The sequence below is a fragment of the Glycine soja genome, chromosome 6 (assembly GCF_004193775.1).
Source record: "Glycine soja cultivar W05 chromosome 6, ASM419377v2, whole genome shotgun sequence".
NCBI lineage: Eukaryota > Viridiplantae > Streptophyta > Magnoliopsida > Fabales > Fabaceae > Glycine > Glycine soja.
Window position 1 is genome coordinate 46749762 of NC_041007.1, and position 23328 is coordinate 46773089.

General features: G+C 34.7%; 5 protein-coding genes across 5 annotated transcripts; 3 read left to right on the top strand and 2 right to left on the bottom strand.

Annotated features, from left to right (window-relative positions):
- Positions 1–547: 547 nt before the first annotated feature.
- On the bottom strand, positions 548–5809 carry LOC114416375 (O-fucosyltransferase 1-like). The gene is made up of 2 exons (XM_028381232.1): positions 5760–5809; positions 548–1560 (listed from the first exon to the last, which is right to left on the bottom strand). The coding sequence occupies exons 1-2, from the start codon at positions 5807–5809 to the stop codon at positions 1017–1019; spliced, it is 594 nt and encodes a 197-aa protein (XP_028237033.1). The 3' UTR covers positions 548–1016.
- A 560-nt stretch (positions 5810–6369) lies between these two features.
- LOC114417301 (UPF0481 protein At3g47200-like) lies at positions 6370–8300 on the top strand. The gene is made up of 2 exons (XM_028382451.1): positions 6370–7846; positions 7952–8300. The coding sequence occupies exon 1, from the start codon at positions 6558–6560 to the stop codon at positions 7806–7808; it is 1251 nt and encodes a 416-aa protein (XP_028238252.1). The 5' UTR covers positions 6370–6557; the 3' UTR covers positions 7809–7846; positions 7952–8300.
- A 1791-nt stretch (positions 8301–10091) lies between these two features.
- Positions 10092–15998, bottom strand: LOC114417302 (O-fucosyltransferase 1-like). The gene is made up of 9 exons (XM_028382452.1): positions 15811–15998; positions 15556–15718; positions 15213–15291; positions 15017–15087; positions 14697–14785; positions 12550–12673; positions 12179–12462; positions 11347–11476; positions 10092–11173 (listed from the first exon to the last, which is right to left on the bottom strand). Exons 1-9 carry the CDS (start codon positions 15816–15818, stop codon positions 10586–10588), a joined length of 1536 nt encoding a protein of 511 aa, XP_028238253.1. The 5' UTR covers positions 15819–15998; the 3' UTR covers positions 10092–10585.
- Positions 15999–17628: 1630 nt separating this feature from the next.
- On the top strand, positions 17629–18711 carry LOC114416376 (protein MAIN-LIKE 1-like). Its single transcript, XM_028381233.1, has 2 exons — positions 17629–17988; positions 18370–18711. The coding sequence occupies exons 1-2, from the start codon at positions 17629–17631 to the stop codon at positions 18709–18711; spliced, it is 702 nt and encodes a 233-aa protein (XP_028237034.1).
- Positions 18712–18896: 185 nt separating this feature from the next.
- Positions 18897–19662, top strand: LOC114416378. Its single transcript, XM_028381234.1, has 3 exons — positions 18897–19085; positions 19230–19361; positions 19483–19662. The coding sequence occupies exons 1-3, from the start codon at positions 18897–18899 to the stop codon at positions 19660–19662; spliced, it is 501 nt and encodes a 166-aa protein (XP_028237035.1).
- The last annotated feature ends 3666 nt before the right edge of the window (positions 19663–23328 follow it).

A 23328-nucleotide genomic window follows, 5' to 3' on the forward strand; every position in this document is an offset into this window, starting at 1 on the left:
GATTGATTTTTTTAGGCAAAGTGATGTGATGTATTATTAAGAAAAATTATGGTAAATTCTTAAAAAAGCTAACGTGGTGTATTGTTAAGTGGTGTATTGATTATTTTTTTAGGCAAAGTGGTGTATTGTTAATAAAAATGCCAAATATGGCGAAGGAGGTACAAATACATAAATATGGAGGATTGAGGTTTGACAACCATATAAATTGAAGATTTATATTGATTCTACAGAATAATTTTTTTTAGTTTAAATTCCTTAAATATACAATTTTCATTCTTCAAAATTTTATTGAATTTCATCTTCTTTATTTGAACATGCTTTTCCATATCTCATGTATAATTGATATTTTTCATATAATAATTAAAAGAATTAAATATGTTTCTAATTCCAATTATATACATTTATATATTCATTTTATAGTTTTATTCCCTATAAAAAATTTCTTATGATTTTGGTTCCTATAAAATTTTATTTTACAATTTTAGTCCCTGTTACAGTTTAGCATTGACATCAGTCATTAGATTGTGGAACTACTTGAACAAGTTCATTTTCATGGCGAGCCCAAAAAAAGATTAAATAAATAAAAGAACATAAATTTAGCACATCTGGTTTTTTCCAGCACTCCAAAGATCTATACCATAACTCTGCCAGAGTTTTCATCCTTCCCTAGGTAACTAGAAGTGCCTTTCTCTGACAGATTGAAGAACTATTACAATTTTAGTTGATTTTTGCTGAAAAATATAACTCCAGTTACATACCCCGCTTTCTATCCAATCCGTGTGATCTTCCTCCTATTGTCTACATGAAGCTAAAGAATGCAAATATACCAATCAGCACCTTGAATTCTCGATGTCTAACCACGTCATTCCCTCGGTAAAGTAAATCATTTGAGACAAAAATGATCACCTGCAAATCTGGAGCTCCAGTAATAGGACTTCATTTCTTTTCGCTTTGGCCCACAGCAGTTCATTACTGCAGAGTTGAAGAACCATTAGCCCAATGCCACACAACTTGGCTCAGGATATTGTAGAATTTGTGTCGGTCTCTGTTTTCTGTAATTCGTCGTTCATAATATTTAAAATGTCATTTGGGGGACATTTGTCTGCAGGGTTCTGTGCGGATATTTGGCAGAAGCATTCAGGCCAAGAATTAGTATAGAAAGACTCTGGAGAAACACGCTTGTGAGGTTCTCCAAAGTTTGTTTTGAGCATGACTTTCCTAACAGTTTCCTCAAAACCAGCCGTCCGCCCATTCTCCCTATCGATGAAGATAGGGGCAAGAGATTTTCTACCAGGTCTGATAGTAGTCCGGAAGCCATAGTAAAGGCGATGTCCAAGGAGATTGTTGGCAAAGTTGCTTGGGCCATCATAAGTTGGCATGAAAATGTCAGAAAGAAGACAAACCATGTAATCCACAGCAGAACCTGCCAATCCCCTAGTGTTTTCAGCAAGCTCTTTAGAGTTTTCAACAGATGAATGATTCTCGAGTTGAGGGAAGAAACTTTGAAATGGTTTCATAAATCGATCCCCGTCGAACAATTCACTAGCTATATCATTTCTTCTTTAGGAATTAGAGATTAGCTTTTGAGTATGAAAATGAAGAATAGGTCAAATGAATCAGATTTTGTTCCACATATGCAGGATTTGTCTTCAATCCTTAAACCTGAGCGTTTTGATGATACAAGTTATCCTAAATGGCACCAAAAAGAAAAAAGGTGAAGTCTCCCAAGGACAACTCCACTGTTGTTACTGGATTTGTTGGTACATTTCAACCAATTTGGGGTTTTTCTGTTACTATTAAGGATAATGATTGGATAATTGATACAGGTGCAATAAACCATATGACTTGTGATAGAAATATGTTTACCCAGATTTCCTCTAATAGTTATGTTTCAGTCATTGTAAACGCTAATGGTGTGTCTTCTCTAGTTGGGTAGTGGTACAGTATCCATTTCTCCCTTGTTATCCATTTCTAATGTGCTTTTTGTTCCTTCTCTCAATTACAATCTTTTCTCTGTTAGTCAATTATCTTAGTCTCATAAGTGTTTTCTTGTTCTTTCCCACATATTGTACTCTAAAGAATATACATACGAATGAGAAGATTAGCCGTGGTAAAAGAAGTGAAGGATTATACTATCTTGAAGGTAATTCTCAATATACCAAAGGAAAAATATTGGCTCACTCTATAAGTGATGAAACACAAGCTAAGAATATAAGAGATATTTGGCAATGACATAAGCAATTAGGACATCCATCTTTTAGCCATCTTAAAAGATTATTTCTTTCATTGTTTAACCATTGTCATATCTCTGATTTTAAATGTGAAACTTGTGTAATGGCAAAAAGTCATCGTGTTACTTTTCCTATAAATAACAATAGAGCTAATGCCCCTTTCTCTATTATTCACTCTGATGTTTGGGGACCTACCCTTCTTCACACACATAATGAAATGCGATGGTTTGTGACATTTGTGGATGACTGTACAAGAATGACTTGATTATACATTCTTAAACGCAAAAGTGATGTGCGTAAGGTTTTTCAATTTTTTCACAAAATGATAAGCACACAATTTAATACTTTAATAAAGATAGTCATGTCTGATAATGGAGGATAATACTACAAAAATGAGTTGACAAATTTTATGAAATCTGCTGGTATTCTTCATCAAACATCACATCCTAATTTCCCTCAACAAAATGGCATAGCCAAGAGAAAAAATAGACATCTTTTAGAGGTTACTAGATCACTATTGATTGGCGGTAATATTCCTTTTTACTTATGGGGTGAAGCTTTAGGCTCTGCAGTTTATCTTATTAATAGAGTTCCCTCAAGTGTGTTAAACTTTAAGAGACCTCTTGATACCCTTTCTCATCATTTCACCCTTAATTTTGTCAATCATTTACCACCCTATATTTTTTGTTGTGCCATATATGTGCATTTGCATCCTCACCAGCGGAAAAAATTAGAATCTAGAGTAATGAAATGTGTTTTTGTGGGATACAACACCACTCAAAAGAAGTATAAGGCCAATCATCCATCTACAAAAAAAAATTGTATCAATGGATGTTACATTTCATGAGCATGAATTGTTTTTTCCCTTGAAAACACTTCATTCTTCACCTCAAAGCGGGGGGGAGGGGGGTGATTTGGAGGTGCAAAATCATGATAGACTTGACAAAGATATCAAGTTATTTGATGTTATGCCAACAACAATAGATGATGGAATTCAAGATAATGGAGATGAGAACATGGAGGATCAAATTCAGAATAATGTAAATGAGAATATGGTCGAAGATGATAGTACTGATATACAATGCAATGTCTTTTCTACCCCAAATTCTGACCCTATAGTGAGCCCTTACACTCTTCCACCTCGTATTAATAGAGGACAACCCCCAATTAAGTATGAACCCATTCTTAATTGTAAAGTCAAATACCCCATAAACAATTATGTGTTATCTGAAAGGTTGTCCAAGTCATATGTCAATTTTGTATCTCAATTATCTACTGCCTTTACTTCTAGTAGTTTGCAGGAAGCTCTAGTGGATTCTAGGTGGATCCAGGCAATGAAAACAAAAATGCAAGCATTGGAGAAAAATACTACTTGGAAACTTGTAACCTTACTAGATGAAAAGAGTACAATTTGTTGTAGATAAGTGTTTACTATCAAACATAAAGCTGATGGAAGAGTGGAGAGATATAAAGCAAGGCTAGTTGCAAAGGGTTACACTCAATCCTTTAGGGTTGATTACCAAGAAACCTTTGCACCAGTTGCAAAACTCAATACAGTGAGGGTGTTATTATTACTAGCAGTAAATCAAGATGGATCACCTTCTTCAATTCGATGTAAAAAATAATTTTTTACATGGAGATTTAATGGAAGAAGTTTATATGGATCCTCCTCCCGGTATACCAAAGTACTCAAATATTCCTTTGGTGTATAAGCTTAAAAAGGTTCTATATGGATTGAAACAATCACCAAGAGCTTGGTTTGGAGGATTTACGAAGTCTATGAAGTTTTTCGGTTACACATAAAACAATTCTAATCACACCTTGTTTCTCAAGCATAATCAAGGTAAAGTAACTACATTGATAATATATGTTGATGATATGATTGTGACTGGAAATGATCCTGATAAAATTTTAAGCTTACAGAGACATTTAGCTTCTAAACTTGACATGAAACAGCTTGGAGATCTCAAATATTTTTTAGGAATCGAAGTTGCAAGGTCCAAGCATGGTATCTTTCTTTCTCAAAGAAAGTATGTTTTAGACTTGTTAGCTGAAACATGAATGCCTGGGTGTAAACCAATTGATACTCTCATAGAACAAAATCACAAGAATTTTCATTGTGTTGATGCAACCAGTGCAGATAGAGGAAGATATCAAAGACTAGTGGGAAAACTAATTTACTTGTCTCATACTAGACCAGACATAACATATGCAGTCAATGTCGTGAGCCAATTTATGCATGACCCAAAAAAACCACATATGGATGTTGTTGAACCGATATTAAGGTACTTAAAATCTGCACTAGGAAAAAGTTTGTTATTTTCAAATCATGGTCACCTTAAAGTTGAGGGTTATACGGATGTTGATTGGGCTGAATCAGCAGATGACAGAAGGTCTACCGCTGACTATTTCACTTTTGTGGGAGGAAATCTAATAACTTGAAAAAGTAAAAAGCAACAATTAGTTGTTAGATCAAGTGTCGAAGCGAAGTTTAGAGGGATGACAATTGGAATATGTGAACTGTTATGGATTAGAAGTCTCTTAAAGGATATTGGATATGAACAAAAGGATGCAATGAAGCTTTATTGTGATAATAAATCAGTCATAGAGATTGCCAACAACCCCGTCCAACATGATCGTACAAAACATGTGAAAATTGACAGACATTTCATCAAAGAGAAGATTGAAGATGATATTATTGTCTTTCCTTTTGTAAAATTAGAACAACAACTTGTTGATATGCTGACCAAGGCAGTAGCATCCAAGACCCTTAGTAATTATTTTGACAAGTTGAGAATGTGTGACATTTATGCACCAACTTGAGATGGGGTGTTAGAATCCATTAATTGTAGGGATTACCTATGATTTGAATTTAAATTGTAATTGATCCAAATCCTTGTATATTTTTTTCTTTTTGTTTGTGATTTTGTTCTGATATTTTATCCTCAATAATCATAAAAAGATGGTAGAGAGGATCATGTATTTATTCACCATTTCATATCAATGAAAGCTACCGAATACCATTTTCTTAAGAGTTTGATCGACAACATTCAGGAGATGAGTTTCATCACTGTTATTTACACATTCTTGAGTTCAACAAGGAGCAACTGGTCAAAATAATCTTTGTGGATTGTGCTTTCATACTTGAGCTCTTTTCTAGATTCTGTAATGGAGAATGGAAAACAAAGAACTAAGGAAACCGTTTAAAATCTTATATTCACGTTATTTAGTGGAATAATACGTAGAAACAATTTATTTAATGAAATAATATGTTTGATTTCACTCCCCTTTTGTTATGAGGAAGATCATACTTAAACTGCAATTTTGATGTTAAATATTGGAATCCTTACCTCATTGGCTATGGTCCATTGCAAATCAATAGAGAGCTGAATGAAGCATCAAACTTGGTTCCGATCAACACTGGAATTGCCGTCTACAAAAATTGAGCACAAAACACTAGCATTCCCATTCCTCTGCATCCACATGCCTACAATTTAAGCTATTGGTGCCAAAAAAAAATATACGTACCTGATTCCATTTCCTGGCTTCTTTGTACCATCCCACGACACTGAAATCATAAGGTCAGGAAAAAGAAGGGAAAACAATCTTTAGAGAAGGATAATAAAAAGAGATGAAATCTTTGAAAGATACTGAAATCCCTGCTTCTTTTTATATTTTTTTCAGTAGAAATCAAATAAAAATATCAAAGAGTTTATCACAATCACATATTTGCTCAAACATCTCATTCTTACCTCTTTACATGTCTCCTTCTCTATTTTCTAGTTAAAATATAAAAATGCCAACAATATATTAAGGAAAAAGATATTACTAATGAAAAGAGAAAATAAATTGTAAAAAAAAAAAAAGTTAAAATCCATAGTGGTTGGATATTAGGTTACTTTTATACTTAAAGAAAGGCATAATTCCCACTTGACTCGCCTAGTGTTTGAGGGCTCATTGCTTCATCCAATAGCTACAGATATATTTTGTAGTTGAAGTAACTTATTAAAATTAAGTGGAAGTTACTAAGATAAATCTTTATGCCAAATTTTGATTAGGATTTATGGCTGTTATTCGCATGTATTTAACAGAGAGAGAGGGAACAAGGAGAGAACTGCTGAAATTGGGAATACTTTGTCTTCGTCAACGTCAACCATAGTAGTTGATGAGACATTTATCAGTAGATATTAAAACAAAGATATGCAACTTACGAACACCAGAAAGAGAAAGAACTTTGGCTACAAATATACAAATAAGGACTTGACATTCAATCTAAACAAATAATCTAACCACTTTGGAGTTTGGTTATTTTGATCACTAGCTACAATGGCATACGACGGTGATGTTGTTGAGATCAATATTGAGGAGATGCTGAAGGGGGCATGGGCACCCGTAATTACTGAGTGTTGCATCTACAAAGTGCCGTTTAGTATCCGAAGACACAACGAAGAAGCCTACACCCCAAAGGTTATTTCTATTGGCCCTTTTCACCACGGCCATCCTCGCCTCCGAGACATGGAGGAACACAAAATCTATTACTCCAAGGCTTTTCTCGAACGATCTCAAACAACTTTGGACAGTTTTATCGGATGGATTGATGAGATGGAGCCCAAGTTTCGTCGCTGTTATTCACACACTCTTGAGTTCAGCAAGGAGCAACTCGTCAAAATAATCTTTGTGGATTGTGCTTTTATACTTGAGCTCTTCTGCAGAGACCATGATCAAGGATTGAACCAGGACGTGATGTGTCTTTCTATCCCTCCTTTGAGGGATAGTATACAGTATGATTTGTTGTTACTTGAGAACCAGGTTCCTTTTTTTGTTCTTCAGAGTCTCTATAATCTGTCCTTCCGTTTACTGAATGATGACCGTTCATTACTTGAGCGTACGTTTCACTTTTTTCGACATTTCAATAGATCACAATTAGACATGGGAAATATTCAAAAAATAAGCCACTTCACAGATCTGATAAGAACTTTTCACTTGCAAGATCCTCTGCCGTCTAGGATTGATGGTAAAATAATAAAACATCTTCCTAGTGCCACTGAGTTATCAGAAGCAGGATTGAGGTTTAAGGTTCTTGAAAGTGAGTCTTGTTTACTAAAGTTAGACTTTTCCGGACGGGTTCTTGAAATCCCGCAGTTGGTAGTGGAAGATCCGACTGAAACTTTGTTTCGCAATATGGTGGCATTGGAGCAGTGTCACTATCATTTCCAATCTTACATTACGGACTACGTTTGTTTTTTAGACTTCCTTGTAAACACCAACAGAGATGTGGATATACTAGTTCAAGAGAGAGTCTTTATTAATTGGCTAGGGGACACTGATTCTGTGGCTATGATGATTAATGGCCTTATGAAAAATATTACGACATCAAATAATATCAGTTCTCAATACTTTGATGTCAGTGAAAAGTTGAATGCTTTTCATAAAAATCCTTGTCGTAAGTTGATATCGGCTCTGAGACGAGATTATTGTAGAGGTCCTTGGCAAACTGCTGCTTCCATTGCTGCAATTATTCTTCTCATTCTCTCTTTTGTTCAAACAGTTTGTTCTATCTTGCAAGTAATATATTAATAGAATATGTCTCCAGGCCCTCTCCCAAAGACCTGCAGGTAAATCTAGTTATTGTTAAATGCTGAATTTTTTTCTTATTCTTTTCCATTTTTACTGCAATATTCCTTTTGTCTCAAAACGTTTCAATGGCTTCCTTATTTCAGGTGTTGAAACAGATTAATTTATTAGTCCTTCCCGAAATTACTATGGGTATGCATCAAGTTATTCAGTGTTGCCTCTTGAAGTCTGTGTCTATGGTGCAAAATATGATCTAAAGTAGCTTACCCTGCTTCAGATTTGTGAGATGATGATGTCCTGATACATACCTAGTTTAATTTTATAGCTATTTCATATTTGTATTGTGTTGCTTTAGATATTTGTGAGATGATGATGTCCTGATATTTACCTAGTTTAAGTTTATAGCTATTTGATATTCGTGTTGTGTTGCTTTTGATATTTGTGAGATGATGATGTCCTGATGCATATATACCTAGTCTGATTAAAGTTTTCGAATTACAACCCCTGATTTTGTCTTGTGTTGCTTTTGATATTTGTGGGAATTATAGATATTTCAGGGAGGAACAAAAGTTCCAACAAAGCCGTATACCTCTTTTCAGATTGATCAAAAGAGGGGTGAAATTGGGAAAGTTGTATCATTTTCTATAAACTATAAAAGGCTTTGAACAATAATAAGATGATGAGACCAAGAGATAATTTTAATGACTCTTTTTTTTTCTTTCTAAAAGAGAAAGTCAAAATATAAATTTCAAGTTGGGTTTTGTAAAATCAATCCGACTTTATATTTGTTTCAATTGTTTACTTGATTAAAAAAAATTAGCTCGCCGTCGGATCCCACCGGCGGCGGAGGAGAGGGCAATGCCGGCGGCAGCATGCTGTACGTGGCATTGGTGGGCTTGCTTCCGGAGCAGAGGAGGATACGGTGGAGGACGCGGAGGAGGAACCGCCGGAGCAGGGAAACGCGGTGGTGGAACCGTCGCCGGAGGGTGGAGGAACGGCTGAGTTTCGGATCAAAGTGGGACATGTTTTATTTGTTTTTCTTCTTTTAAAAAAAAAGTTGTTCTTTTTCGGAGGAAATAAGAAAAAAGAAACAAAATGGAAGTTTTTTTCTGTATGGAATATGGGATGGGGATGGGCTCAAGTGCAACGACGAGTGAACCTCTCTCAGCCATGAAAATGAAAAGCAAGGTTGTGAGTTTTCTCATTTTTTAATGCGGAGGGGCGTTTTCGGGATTTCGCTCTCCCTCTTCTCTCTGTTTGTTCTTCTATGAAAAAAAGGTAAATTATTCGTTATTGATAAGAAAAATCAATAATTGATGTTTCAATATATTTACTTTTTAATAATTATTGAGATGAGATTACTTATTAATTAATTATTCAGATTACTTGTTTTGCTTATGTATTAGGATCCTCTTATTTATGTATATATAATTATTGATATTATTTATTATTTATTCCATCCCAAAATAATAATCATGATTGTTTTACACAGTTTAATAATAATAAATAAATGAAAGAGAATAATAAATTTATAAAATTAATCTTATATTTTCATTAGTTTATTTTTGGATTTGACAAATTGTCATTAATATATAATAACTATAAGTGAAAAAATAATAATTAATGTTAGTAACATTATAATTATATTAGAACAAAAAAACTTTTTCTTGCAGGACAATTATAAAAAGATAGAGGGATTAATTAATTTTTGAGATTACTTATTTTATTTATGTATTAGGATCCTCTTATTTATGTATATATAATATTAATATTTAATTTTTATTAATTATTGAGATTTCTTATTTCATGAATTAGGATCCTCTTAAGTCAAATTATCATGATGCTCTTAGTATTTCATTACTTATTATATAATATGAGCTTAAATTGTATGCACGGTTAATATACATAAAAAAAACATTATTAATAAAATCTATATTGATTCTACACAATAATTTTTTATAGTTTAGATTCCTTAAATATACAATTTTCATTCTTCAAAATTTTATTGAATTTCATCTCGTTTATTTCAACATGCTTTTCCATATCTCATGTATGCCCATCGATATTTTTCATATAATAATCAAAAGACTTAAATATGTTTCTAATTCCTATTATATATATTTATATATTTATTTTATAATTTTATTTCCTATAATTTTTTTTTTATGATTTTGATTCCTATAAAATTTTATTTTACAATTTTAGACCCTGCTACAGTTTATAGCATCGACATCAGTCATTAGATAGATAGATCACCTTTACTGTTTTCAAAGAGGAAATATAGAATTGTGGAAATACTTGAACAAGTTCATTTTCATGGCAACCCCAAAAAAAGATTAAATAAATAAAAGAACATAAATTTAGCACATCTGGTTTTTTCCAGCACTCCAAAGATCTATACCATAACTCTGCCAGAGTTTTCATCCTTCCCTAGGTAACTAGAAGTGCCTTTCTATGACAGATTGAAGAACAATTACAATTTTAGTTGATTTTTGCTGAAAAATATAACTCCAGTTACATACCCCGCTTTCTATCCAATCCGTGTGATCTTCCTCCTATTGTCTACATGAAGCTAAAGAATGCAAATATACCAATCAGCACCTTGAATTCTCGATGTCTAACCACATCATTCCCTCGGTAAAGTAAATCATTTGAGACAAAAATGATCACCTGCAAATCTGGAGCTCCAGTAATAGGACTTCATTCCTTTTCGCTTTGGCCCACAGCAGTTCATTACTGCAGAGTTGAAGAACCATTAGCCCAATGCCACACAACTTGGCTCAGGATATTGTAGAATTTGTGTCGGTCTCTGTTTTCTGTAATTCGTCGTTCATAATATTTAAAATGTCATTTGGGGGACATTTGTCTGCAGGGTTCTGTGCGGATATTTGGCAGAAGCATTCAGGCCAAGAATTAGTGTAGAAAGACTCTGGAGAAACACGCTTGTGAGGTTCTCCAAAGTTTGTTTTGAGCATGACTTTCCTAACAGCTTCCTCAAAACCAGCCGTCTGCCCATTCTCCCTATCGATGAAGATAGGGGCAAGAGATTTTCTATCAGGTCTGATAGTAGTCCGGAAGCCATAGTAAAGGCGATGTCCAAGGAGATTGTTGGCAAAGTTGCTTGGGCCATCATAAGTTGGCATGAAAATGTCAGAAAGAAGACAGACCATGTAATCCACAGCAGAACCAGCCAATCCCCTAGTGTTTTCAGCAAGCTCTTCAGAGTTTTCAACAGAAGAATGATTCTCGAGTCGAGGGAACAAACTTCGAAATGGTTTCATAAATCGATCCCCGCCGAACAATTCACCAGCTGCAAGATATATCCTGGTAGAATTGTCAAAACCCAATGCACGCAAAATAAGACCAACCTGCAATGAGAAACACATAAATGTACATCCAATTTAAACATTGGAATAATATCATAGTCATAATCTTTAACAAATTTAAAATTTGTTATCACCAGCATGCATGTAAAGGTTAGTCCTTTTACCAGACCCTGAGAAACAAATTAAAGAACAATGAAAGCAAAACTAATTTTTACCTCCTGAGGAGTCAACGGGCATTTCCCAATAGCCCTTCTTTCATTATAGACAAGTCTTTTAGGTGCAAAATTTTCTTTTCGGTACTTCTTCAAAATCTTTTGCTCCTCAGGTGTAAATATATCGAAGCATCTACAATCACATTCATATTCAAGATGAGTAGTTCAGAAAAAGTAGCATCCCATTATGTTTTGGGGGGAGGGGGGAATTGAGTTCATTTATCTACCAATAAAACAGACTCTTGAATCAGCACTTGCAGTACATATTAACTAGTAGTAGTATAAATATGGATTACTGTTTTGTCTTATCCATCACATCACAATCACAATCACATCCTTATATACAAGAATATTATTTAGAATCTCAATTTTCTCTCTCCTTCCTACCTAAATCCCTATAATTTCTACAAATGCTGATATAAACACTATTCAAGATATAACAAGAGGATATAAATAGAAGGGAGAGAAAGCGGGGTATTAATGACAATGGTAGTTTTAGAAGAAAAAAATATAAATTTAAGGCACTTATTACTATCAACTAAATTAACCACTTTCCTTAATCTTAATGAATTAGATAATTGAGTCTTATAAATAAGACTGGATATATACACAGGCATCTGGTTTCTGACAATGATAACAAGGAAAATCCCACACATTTGGTCTATGGTTTTTTATTAAGCTTTGGCATAGACATCCATTGCTTTAAATCAAATAAAAACGTGCAATTAACTCTTGATATTATAGGACATAAAACAACAATTACACAATATTTATATCACATTCAAAGTCAATAGACACATAAACATAATTGTCCAGTCCAACCCAGATAACTTACCCAGCAAATGACAACATGTCCATCTCAAACCGAAGATGTATGGACATGAAGGGACCTTGTTCGCGTAGCTTTTCAACTATTGATTGACTTAACTTCACGATATGTGGCTTAAATCTTAAAGCATGATAGTTGACTCTACACCTCAACCTTTGGTACTCAGGATTGTCAATTTCTTCAGCTAAGCGATGTGAAAAGGGAGTAAGATAGATGGCACCATGTTCCTTCATTTTCTTCAGAGCATCAGTAGTATACCAACTTACAGGAGCATCTCTAGGAGGACGAAGCTGTGTGAAAATAACATTTGAACAAATTATTCAATAAATTGAAATAATTTCAAACTACTGATTGACAACCAAATTATTATAGTCTACCTGAAATGGCTTTATTTTCTTCTTTTTGCCATTTTTCTGATTTTCTGGAATGCTTTCAACAATCTTTACATCATACCTCAGTGTTTTGATGAAATGTTCAACATCATAGATACCATGGAAACCACTGCTTGTAATTAAAAATAAGGCACCTATTTAGTGTAGTGTGACTCTGGTTCATCACAAATTAAGAATCAATTAAGCCACTATCTATACTATTATAGAAAGGGGGTTCCCCATTTGGGATCTTTCCTACTTTTCCAAAAAGTCCATTTATTTGCAGAAGATCTTTCAGGGGAAATAATCACTTACTAGTGTTTCAATAACTCTCTCAGGAAGCTACCAAAAATAAGTGATTATTTCTTCTAAATAAAAATGCAAGCAACAAACTCTCATTATTGGTTGAAAAATATTGCCAATTGCAATTTTGTGTGTCCTACTTCTTATTTAATGAGTTTGACTCATGATTTTGTAGTTTCCAATAAATTTAACCAAAAATAAAGTGTTATAAGGAATGTGTTAAGAGAATGTTTTGCTAGCACTCTTTAAAATAAGCTAAACCAGAGGCATGCACTAAACCAAAAGGGGAGGATAAACTTGTCTCTACAAAATACAAATTAGCTACTAAGGTCCACCACTTAACCTACTCCTACTTGTGAAGAACTTAACAAAAGATTTTTTTTTATTTTTCTTTAGATCAGTGAACTTAACAAAAGATTAATAAGTAAGTTTAAATATCTTATTTAAATTTAAAAAGAAAATTGTCATGCCATAAAATTGAATTTTCTCTTTAGATAGGTGCATTATATGCATCTTTTCTTAAATACAAAAAAGATTCTAATTAACAAAACACAAACAATTGAACTTAAGAAACTTAGTCTGAAGTTTAAGTGAACCATGCTATATGTGGATTTGGATGGTAAATCCAACTCATTTTTGTGCGTCTACCAAGGAAGTTTAAAGAGTTTAATAAGCATCCAAATCTCTGATAAATGAGCAAGCTTATATAATGCAAGTTTATAGAAAAGTACAGAATTGTGCTACCTTAGCCAAGAGCATGAACAGGTATATACCTAAGCAATTGCACACACACAGAAAAGAGAGAAAACCCAGAGATAACCACATCAATATGCTTCTGAGAAAAATGCACTCAAGCAATTCTTAACTTCTAATGACAATTTAGATGAGGAAAAAGGAAATTCCTTTATTAAATGGTAACTCACTGATGGTTGTCCTCACTTGCTGTAAAAAAAATTAAAAAAGACAGTCTAGCAATTACTTTCTATCAGATATATAAGAACTAAACAGGAAACTATCTTCCAAATTTATTTGTGAAAATCAACATATTATCTATTCTCTGTCTCCCTGTAAAATAATAATAATAATCATAGTGGTTTCGACAATGGGTGCCCTAAGGAAACAATTTAAAAAAAAAAGTAAATTGCATTAAGTCCCCTAAAGTTTTGTCAAATTCTCCATGATACCCCTCTCTTTTTTTACCCGTACACTAACTCCCTTTGATTGTTGGAAAACATTACACTGACACCACTATACATTACAGAAATTAATTGTTTAGAAAACAAAACGCTGTACCCCTATAAGGGGGTTGTGAACTTGTGATAAACATTACTAATGCAAGGGGTCATGTGCAATCTCAAGAAGCATCAAGGGAGGGGAGTTAGTGTAATTTACTCCAAATAAAAAACCTTTGTTTTTAGTAGAAACACATGTTTTCCTAGCCAAATTAAAAACAAATTTGATAAATTAACGCACAAGTTAATACCAAATTCAAGTTTAGATGATAAATGCATATATCTAAACATACAAAACAAAAGTGATTTTAATTTATAATTAAAAAAATATAAAAGTTAATGCATTCACTACCAAAAAAGAGTTAATTGTTTCTTAATATAATACAATAACAAATGCCTAATAGTAATAACAAATTTGTCAAGTATATTATATATTATATTACTAATCCATCATCCCATTCCAATTGAACAGCCAACATATATGTTCAAGGGATAAAATAAGTTATCTTCTGGTATTTTTCTCAAAAAAAAAAAAATCCAAGTCTAGGAGTAGATGGATGCATGCTGCAGTTCAGAAGTCAGACAAAAATTAGAAGTTAAGAGTCTTAAGACAGTTACCTGTCATCATGCCAAAAGGAGTTTGCATCCAACTCAGGTAGCACAAGTGTAGCATTCATGATTCGCGCAGCAAGAACAGCATTAGAGATCTATAGCATTGAAATACAAATTTATCAGTATAGCAATAGCAATATCAACATATATATATATATATACACACACGCACAGAATAGCACCAGCATACACATAGGAAGCCTCATCCTATCAACAGCACTAAATTCAATTTACCTAGCTTAGTAAGCAGACACAATGCAAATACTTAGCAGCAGTTTAAGTGAATCCAAAAGTCTACTACAGTTTAGAGAGACTGAGGTACAAACCGCACTACGCTGCTGATTCAGGCCACCATTACATCGAACACGCAAATAGCCGTTGCTCTCAGTCGGAGGAGCTGAGACAAAAACAACACCAAACAAAAACAGCATCAGAAAGTAAGTTCTAGAAAGAACATTAAATTCAGATACGAATAAATTTTTGCATCAGAAACAGTCTGTAACTACAAGAATAGATAGATACGGGCCCAATGAGTTCTCGGAGCAGACGACGGCCGCCAACTTCCGGAACCTGCGTTGCTCCAAAGCTCTTCTAAACGGATCTGAACGGAAAATGAATAACAAATTGCTGAATTACATGAAATAACAAGTACAAATTCCATTTCACCATAAAAATAAAATGTATAATGATATGATCCAGCAAAGGTCCAATTACTTCAAAAATCTTTTGCGATAGATGAGAACTAAAATCAATATCCTTCTAAAATGAAAACTAAAATCAATTTCTAAATCTGAAGTCATCAAAAGGTGATCCGTCACGTTTCCGTGTTCGTATCAATAAAGGATTCTGAACGAATTGCACGAACCTCGGAGCGATAGTTGGATTGAAGATTGGAAGAAGTTCCTGTTGAGGAGAAGAACAATGAGAGCGTGCAGATCAAGAGCACCACAGCAGCAACCGACAACTTCACGATCATTCCTTTGAATCCTGAGCCTCCTCCTCCGCTTTGTCTCCTGTGAAAGCCAGTTCTGCAAATAACAACAAAACGTCGGCGTTTAAGAATCGAATCGAAATGAAAATTAGCATCGAATGGAACCGTTGTTGTTTGAACTAACAATACCTCCTCATGGTTAAGATTCAATAATGCCTCTGTTGTGTTACGCTTCGGTGGTGAAGTAGGGATTGGAATGGTGGTTGCGGCTGAGAGCGTCGGCGATCTAAGTGGCGGTGGCCGGTGGATATGTGGTGGTGGGAGAAAGAAGGTGAAACGTAATCACCGTCATTGAATTGAAATAATAATTACAGAAAATGGAATGGACTAATCGATTGTGGACAGGGGGGTATGGGTCTCTGGGTGGGTTTGGAGAATGGGCTACAGATTGTAGGGATATGCTAGGTGCACCCTGCAATATTGCTGGTGCACCCAGAAATTTATTGAATGGGCCATTTTGCCCTTAATTTAAAATTTTAAAAAGCTTTCTTTCCCTCTTCCGGAACCATTCACTCCTTCTTCGCTGCTGGTTCTCTTCTTCTCCGCGAGCCTCATGCATCTCTTCTTCGCGAGCCCGACTGCTTGTTTTCGTTGGATCAGACACGCCATTTGCCTTCGAGGTAGGTGTCCCTAACCTTCCTTTGCTTTTATTATGCACTATAGTTGTAACATTTAGGCTAGGTTAGTGGAACCTTAGGGTAGAAGACGCCGGAAAAAAATGGGGAAAGGGTGGTTACGGTGGCAGCTTCCGGAAGATCCGTGTAAGGTTCTTTCGGAACTTCTGGAAGGTGTTCCGGAAGATTTCCGGAAGAACCCTTCTTCCGGAAGTACTAAAAGGTCATCCGGAAAAACAGGTCTTCCGGAAATCTTTCGGAATACCTCTTCCGAAAACTTTCCGGAAGAAGTAGTTCTTCCAGTACTTCTTCCGGAAAGTTTTCGGAAGAAGGGTTCTTCCGGATGACCTTTGAGTTTTCCGGAAGCACTTTCCGGATGAACCACTTCTTCCGAAAAGTTTCCGGAAGAAGTACTTCTTCCGAAAAGTTTCCGGAAGAAGTACTTCTTCCGGAAGTTTGTTTTTTATTTAAAAAATATTGTTTTGTTTTTTTTTTAAATTAGTGTATTTTATTTATATATAAAGTTGGTTATTTTTGTTAATTGGTTTTGTTTATTTTTTATATGATTTTAGTTGAGTATTTTACTAATTATCTAATTTTAAATTAGTTATGTTTTTTGTTTATAAATGAAGTTGTTTATTTTTATAAATAAAGTTGTGTGTGTTTTGGAAAAAAAATTTAAATACTAATTTTTTTTATAAATGATAAAAATTAAGTTGTGTATGTTTTGAAATTTTTTTTCCATTTTTGTTTTATTTTTATATATAATTTTAGTTGTGTATGCTTACTAATTATATATTTTTAAATTAGTTGTGTTTTTTTGTTTATAAATAAAGTTGTTTATTTTATTATAAATGAAGTATTTTTTTATAAATTAATTTGTGGAATTTTACTATTAATTATTTTTACATTAGTTGTGTTTTTTTATAAATGAACTTGTTTATTTTTTTTAAAAAATTAAGTTGTGGATGTTTACTAATTAATTATTTTTACATTAGTTGTGTTTTTTTTATAAATGAAGTTGTTTATTTTTTAAAAAATTAAGTTATGGATGTTTACTAATTAATTATTTTTACATTAGTTGTGTTTTTTTTATAAATGAAGTTGTTTATTTTTTTTAAATTAAGTTGTGGATAATTAATTATTTTTACATTAGTTGTGTTTTTTTATAGATGAAGTTGTTTATTTTTTTTAAAATTATGTTGTGTGTGTTTTCAAATAATTTGATTTAAATTAGTCTTATTTTTTTATAAATAAACTTGTTTTATTTTTTAAAAAAAAGTTGTGTATGTTTTGACCGAAAAAAATACGTGTTCTACATGATATGCAGATCATGGCTAGAACACGAGGTTTAGGTTGTGCTATAGGTAGACTTATAGGCAGAGATAGACAGGATGACCATGATGCAGTTGATGTTCCCGAGAGGCGTAGGCCTACTGCATCAGCCCGTAGGCAACGGGTTCATCAGATGACTGCGGATGCACCTGATATGGCTGAGGATGTTCCTGACATGACTGAGGATGTCCTTGATATGGCTGAGGATGCACCTGAGATGATTGCGGACGTACAGGGTGATGATGGTGCTAAGGGGTCACATGGTGATGATGCTGAGGGATTTCCATGTAGGCCACGTGACCCATTAGTGCTGACATCATTTGCGAACCATGTTGCACACGCCGTTTGGAGTGGACAAGTATTTTAATTTGTTAATTATTTATCATTGTTGATTTGTTTGTCATTAATTTTTTTTTATAATTGTATAATTTGTACTTCAAATCAGGAACATCCTGATTTGAAGTTGGTGTCACATGGGAGGAAGGTGACATTGATTGGGAGGCCAGTGCCTGAGATTGAAGGACTGGTTGGTGCCACAGGATTAAGTCCACTGATCGATTGTTCAGTTGTTACTGACGATCCTGGACTTATATCCGCATTTGTGGAGAGGTGGCACAGCGAGACCAGCACCTTCCACCTTCCGGTATGAGAGTTGACGATCACATTGGATGATGTGTCGTCACTCCTCCATTTGCCTATCACTGGCGCGTTGCACAACTTTCATGCTCTTTCTGCGGAGGAGGCGATATTTTTGTTGACCGAGTTGCTTGACGAGGCTAGAGCCGAGACAACACGATCACGTGGGGCATATGTACGGCTGGGATGGGTTCGAGACATTTATGAGATGAGATGTCAGGCCTGGCGATGGATTGTAGCAGCTCGTGCTTATCTGCTGCACTTGGTCGGTTGCACTCTTTTTGCTAATAAGAGTGCAACATATGTTCATGTGATGCACCTAGACGCTTTTCGCGACCTGGGTCAGAGTGGTGGTTATGCTTGGGGAGTTGTCGCGCTGGTTCATATGTATGACCAGTTAGATGAGGCTTCTAGGACCACCACACGACAGTTGCGGGGTACCTGACTCTATTACAGGTAAATTTTGTGTTTTTAAATATGTTACGTTCGATTATGATTTAAACATGTTTTTATGTTATGTTAACCTCATTTTTTTTTGTAGTGCTGGATCTATGAGCACTTTCCTAGTGTGCACCAGTGCGTAACAGATGATACATATCAGGATACGTCCCCACGTGCTTCCCGGTGGCTATGTCGAAGGCGCATATGAAGGGAATCACAGGAGCACCTTACAGGGCACGTTGTGATGCTTTGACTGTCACAGGTGTGTCTTGGTTGTCGTACACTGAGCATCGGGGGGTTAGGGCCTTTGAGCTGATTTCATCATTACATGGTCAGCTGAGATGGGGTCCTATGGTGGTCACAGCTCAACCGGAAAGGGTGCTACGATAGTTTGGTTACATTCAGAGCATCCCTCTGTCGCCTGTTAGTGCTTGATTGTCACATGATGATATAGATGACAGGTGGATGCATTTTGCGGACCACGTACTAGCTGTGGGTGAGCTTTGTCTAGTGCCTGGGCAGGTATCTGCGGATTACATGGAGTGGTTTCTCCAGATATCTCACCCATTCATGATACCGACCCAGGCAGGTGACCAGTACAGAGATGCACCTAGCGCAGACCCTGAGGAGTACATGCAGCCGTCCAGCCCCCAGGTTCCAGTGGCATTTGACCCCCCCCTCCACATGCAATGGTAAGATTTTTTGCTCGTTTAATGTTTGATGAGTTGTTATTTATTTTAAATTTTATAATAAATGTTTTTAATGACTGTCACAGGATGATTATGACTACTATGAGGCGATTGCACAGAGGTTGGAGCGTGTGCTCAACCTTAGGATGGTCATTGCAGGCACAAAGTTATATGATATTATGCAGGATTGCCTGACGATCGCCAGAGGGGGAGCCAGTGCTGATGGAAGTGTCACGGCTCGACAGAGACAATGCACAGAGCGTTGATTATTGTATTTATTTTTTGTTTTGTAGTTGACATGAATTTTTGTATTTGTTACACTTTTTAGTTTAATATCGTTGACTTGTTTGCACAGTTTATTATTTTATGATATTAACTAACGTATCGATTCTGATTCCGATCGTGGTCCTTAAGCGAAGTTTTGGACTGCTTTAAATTTTGTTTTTAAAAAAAGTGAAGCTAAAATCATGAGTTTTTTTTCGTAAGAATTACATTGAAAATAAATTTTTTTAGAAAAGAGGCAGGAAATCCAAAAAAATAGGAATCAGATCCTTTTTTTGATGTTTCAGTACCCATGTTTGGGGTTTTTTTTCGTGGATGTGCGAGTGGCGTAAGACATTGGAGGGATGCTATTTGTCATGTTTGGACGTCAAAGAAGCCAAAAAAATTATTTTTGTTCCCTGGTTCCATCAAATAACACCTAAAAAAAGAGGCAGAAAATCCAAAAAAATATGAATCAGACCCTTTTTTATGTTTAAGTACCCATGTTTGGGGTTTTTTTTTGTGGGTGTGCGAGTGGCGTAAGACATTGGATGGGCGCTATTTGTCATGTTTGGATGTCAAAGATCCCAAAAAAATTATTGTCGTTCCTTGGTTCCATCAAATAACACCTAAAAAGAGAGGTAGAAAATCCAAAAAAATAGGAATCAGACCCTTTTTTATGTTTAAGTACCCATGTTTGGGGTTTTTTTTTTTTGGTGTGCGAGTGGCGTAAGACATTGGAGGGACGCTATTTGTCATTTTTGGATGTCAAAGAACCCAAAAAAATTATTGTCGTTCCCTACTTCAATCAAATAACACCTAAAAAAAGAGGCAGAAAATCCAAAAAATAAGGAACCAGACCCTTTTTTATGTTTAAGTACCCATGTTTGGGGTTTTTTTTTGTGCGCGTGCGAGTGACGTAAGACATTGGAGGGACGCTATTTGTCATTTTTGGACGTCAAAGAACCCAAAAAAATTATTGTCTCCAGATATGCAAACCCAGCAGAGAATGTCATCGCCGTTGGTGTCACCCCAACATAGTCAAGTAGTGGGAGTCTGTACCTGTTTGTTTTGTAGGTATTGTCTATAAAAAACACCAGATGGCATGCATTGCATAACTTTACTGCATCTGGGTGACACCAAAACAGATCACGCACCACAACTTCATCATTCAATCTATGCCAATGAATGTATTGATCACGTTCGAGAAGCTTCATCAGATGTTGCATTTCGGTATTAGCTCCTCTTATTGAAGAACGATATGCACTTCTTGCATTGTAAATTTGCTTTATCGTGGTGCAACTGTTGACATTGTGTTCCTTCAACGTTAGCAAGATGTTTTTTGGTTTCACCATCGACTTTGTCATATCAACAATAATTTTCTTTTCATCCTTAGTCGATCGCCCAACGTATGGATGTCCATCTAAGGACTTGGCCAATTCATGATTGTGAATCCCACAAATCAACTTCACCATCCAACCTTCCCCTCCATGCACTGGTTTCCCACGAAGCCTGAAGGGACAACCACATTTCCTACTCTCAATGTCTTTTCTAACGAATTCTTTATTCCTACACTTGTACGTACCACTCCTTTCACACCCAATTAAGATAAATAAACTTCTTCCTCTACTATCGGTATCTGTGTCAGACCTCATAATCATTGCAACAAATTCATTTTCATGGGCAATTGTTCGAGCCCACTGCAAAACATCATCTCGAGTGCCAAATACCTACAACGCAACCCCAACATATTAATTTTTATACAAAACATCAATTCAACCAAATGACTCAAACTAATCAACATGATTACCTGAGACGTAGTAAAAGCATTTGAACAATCGACATGTGGTTCATTCACACCACATTCTTCTTCATTATCATAATCATAATCCATATGAACTTCTTGTGACATCGCATAGTCATACGTTCATTGATCTTTGTCCATCTTAAGGACATATGCATCATACAGAACTATATTCAAATTATCATATAACCACAATCCACAAATTGACTACATATTAACTAACAAACATATTAACAACTAATACAAATACATTCTAAATTTATAACTACATTATTTACTTAAACTAAACTTAACACTATAATAAACAACTAATAAAATAATTTTCTACTACAACAAAATACAATTATATTATCTAAATCATTTAATATTATACCAAAATCATTATACCTAATTAAACCAATTATCCACAATTGAAAATACAGATATTATAAATATATATATATATATATATATATATATATATATATATATATATATATATATATATATATAAATTTTAAAACAGAATTAAAAAAATTTGTTAATAAACTAACATTCCGGAAGAAGTACTTTCGGAAGTTAATATGGCCAATTCCGGAAGACACTTCCGGAACCACTTCTTCCGGAATTGAGCTTAGTAACTTCCAGAAGAAGTACTTCCGGAAATCCAACATTCTCATTCCAAAACTACTTCCTCCTGCAGTTAAAAGTTCTTCCGGGAATAGCTTTTTACTGTTCATCTTCTCTAAAAATTATCCAGAAAACGCAAAAAAATACCGATAAATGCGTACCTCCGATGAAATAGGAAGAGCAACGACTAACACAACTTCAAATACGGAACAACTGCTTCACGGGACCACCAAATCTTCAAATACGGAACAGCTACTTCACGGGACCACCAAATCTTCAAAGCTTTTTACGGAAGGATAGCAATAGCAAGAACACGGGGATGAAGGTGAAATGAAAGGGTGTAAAACGAAAAAGCAGCGCAGTAAATTTAAAGAAAACAACATAGGGGCAAAATCGTCATTATATATGCATTAAATATTATTTTATTTTTAGTTATTATTATAAAATGAAATTTATTTTTACTTCACGTTGTTATAAAATTATAATTATTTTTTTATTATATATTAAGTTTTGTAATACAAATTAAATGTTATCATAATAAATATTTTATATTTTTTTATAAAATATACGAATTAATTAATTTTTATGATTTAAATTATACTAAATTGTCACACAAATTATTATTTACATTTACATGCGCGTAAAAAAAGAATTACAAATATTAGTCATAATTATGTTCACTAATAATTTATGTATAATAATATTATTTATTTTATAACGTAATTTATTTATTAAAATTAAATAATTACAAAAATGCAACATTTTTAAAAAAACAAACAAATTCCGGAAGAAGAAGGTGGTCTTCCGGAAGACCCTTTTTCCGGAAACATTCCGGAACACGTCCTTCCAAAACGTATTCCGGAGTTTTTCCGGAAGCACACCTTCTTCTTCCGGAAGAAGGTTCTTCCGGAATTTTTTCGGAGTGGCGTCTTCCGGAAATGTTTCTGAAAGAAGGGTCTTCCGGAGACAGCCTTCGCGGAAGGACAAAATTGCCCATTCACTGTTTGCTGGGTGCACGTAGCAACTCCCCAGATTGTATTAAACTAAGAAGTTTGGGCTTTAACTAGTTCATTGGAGGCCTTTCCTTCCTGCACCGTGTAGATTTCTTCTACACCAACACTTTTACGAATTTTCTAAAATTACCCCTGGTAATAAATATACGAATTCATATTCCATAAGAGACTTACAGACTCTTAATCAGTAGTATGCTTACAAATTCATAATCCATAAGCTTCTTACAGATTTGTAATCCATAAGA

Coding starts and splice junctions, on each gene's coding strand:
- LOC114416375 (XM_028381232.1), bottom strand. CDS start 5,809: ATGATTTCAGTGTCGTGGGATGGTACAAAGAAGCCAGGAAATGGAATC. Junction 1,561..5,759: donor AAGCCAGGAAATGGAATCAG/GTACGTATATTT, acceptor TAATTCCTAAAG/AAGAAATGATATAGCTAGTG.
- LOC114417301 (XM_028382451.1), top strand. CDS start 6,558: ATGGCATACGACGGTGATGTTGTTGAGATCAATATTGAGGAGATGCTG.
- LOC114417302 (XM_028382452.1), bottom strand. Junction 12,674..14,696: donor TCCTTTTGGCATGATGACAG/GTAACTGTCTTA, acceptor AATTACAAGCAG/TGGTTTCCATGGTATCTATG. Junction 11,477..12,178: donor GACATGTTGTCATTTGCTGG/GTAAGTTATCTG, acceptor ATGTGATTGTAG/ATGCTTCGATATATTTACAC.
- LOC114416376 (XM_028381233.1), top strand. CDS start 17,629: ATGGCTAGAACACGAGGTTTAGGTTGTGCTATAGGTAGACTTATAGGC. Junction 17,989..18,369: donor ACGCCGTTTGGAGTGGACAA/GTATTTTAATTT, acceptor CTTTCTGCGGAG/GAGGCGATATTTTTGTTGAC.
- LOC114416378 (XM_028381234.1), top strand. CDS start 18,897: ATGTCGAAGGCGCATATGAAGGGAATCACAGGAGCACCTTACAGGGCA. Junction 19,086..19,229: donor TCACAGCTCAACCGGAAAGG/GTGCTACGATAG, acceptor GTGCCTGGGCAG/GTATCTGCGGATTACATGGA. Junction 19,362..19,482: donor TGCAGCCGTCCAGCCCCCAG/GTTCCAGTGGCA, acceptor TGACTGTCACAG/GATGATTATGACTACTATGA.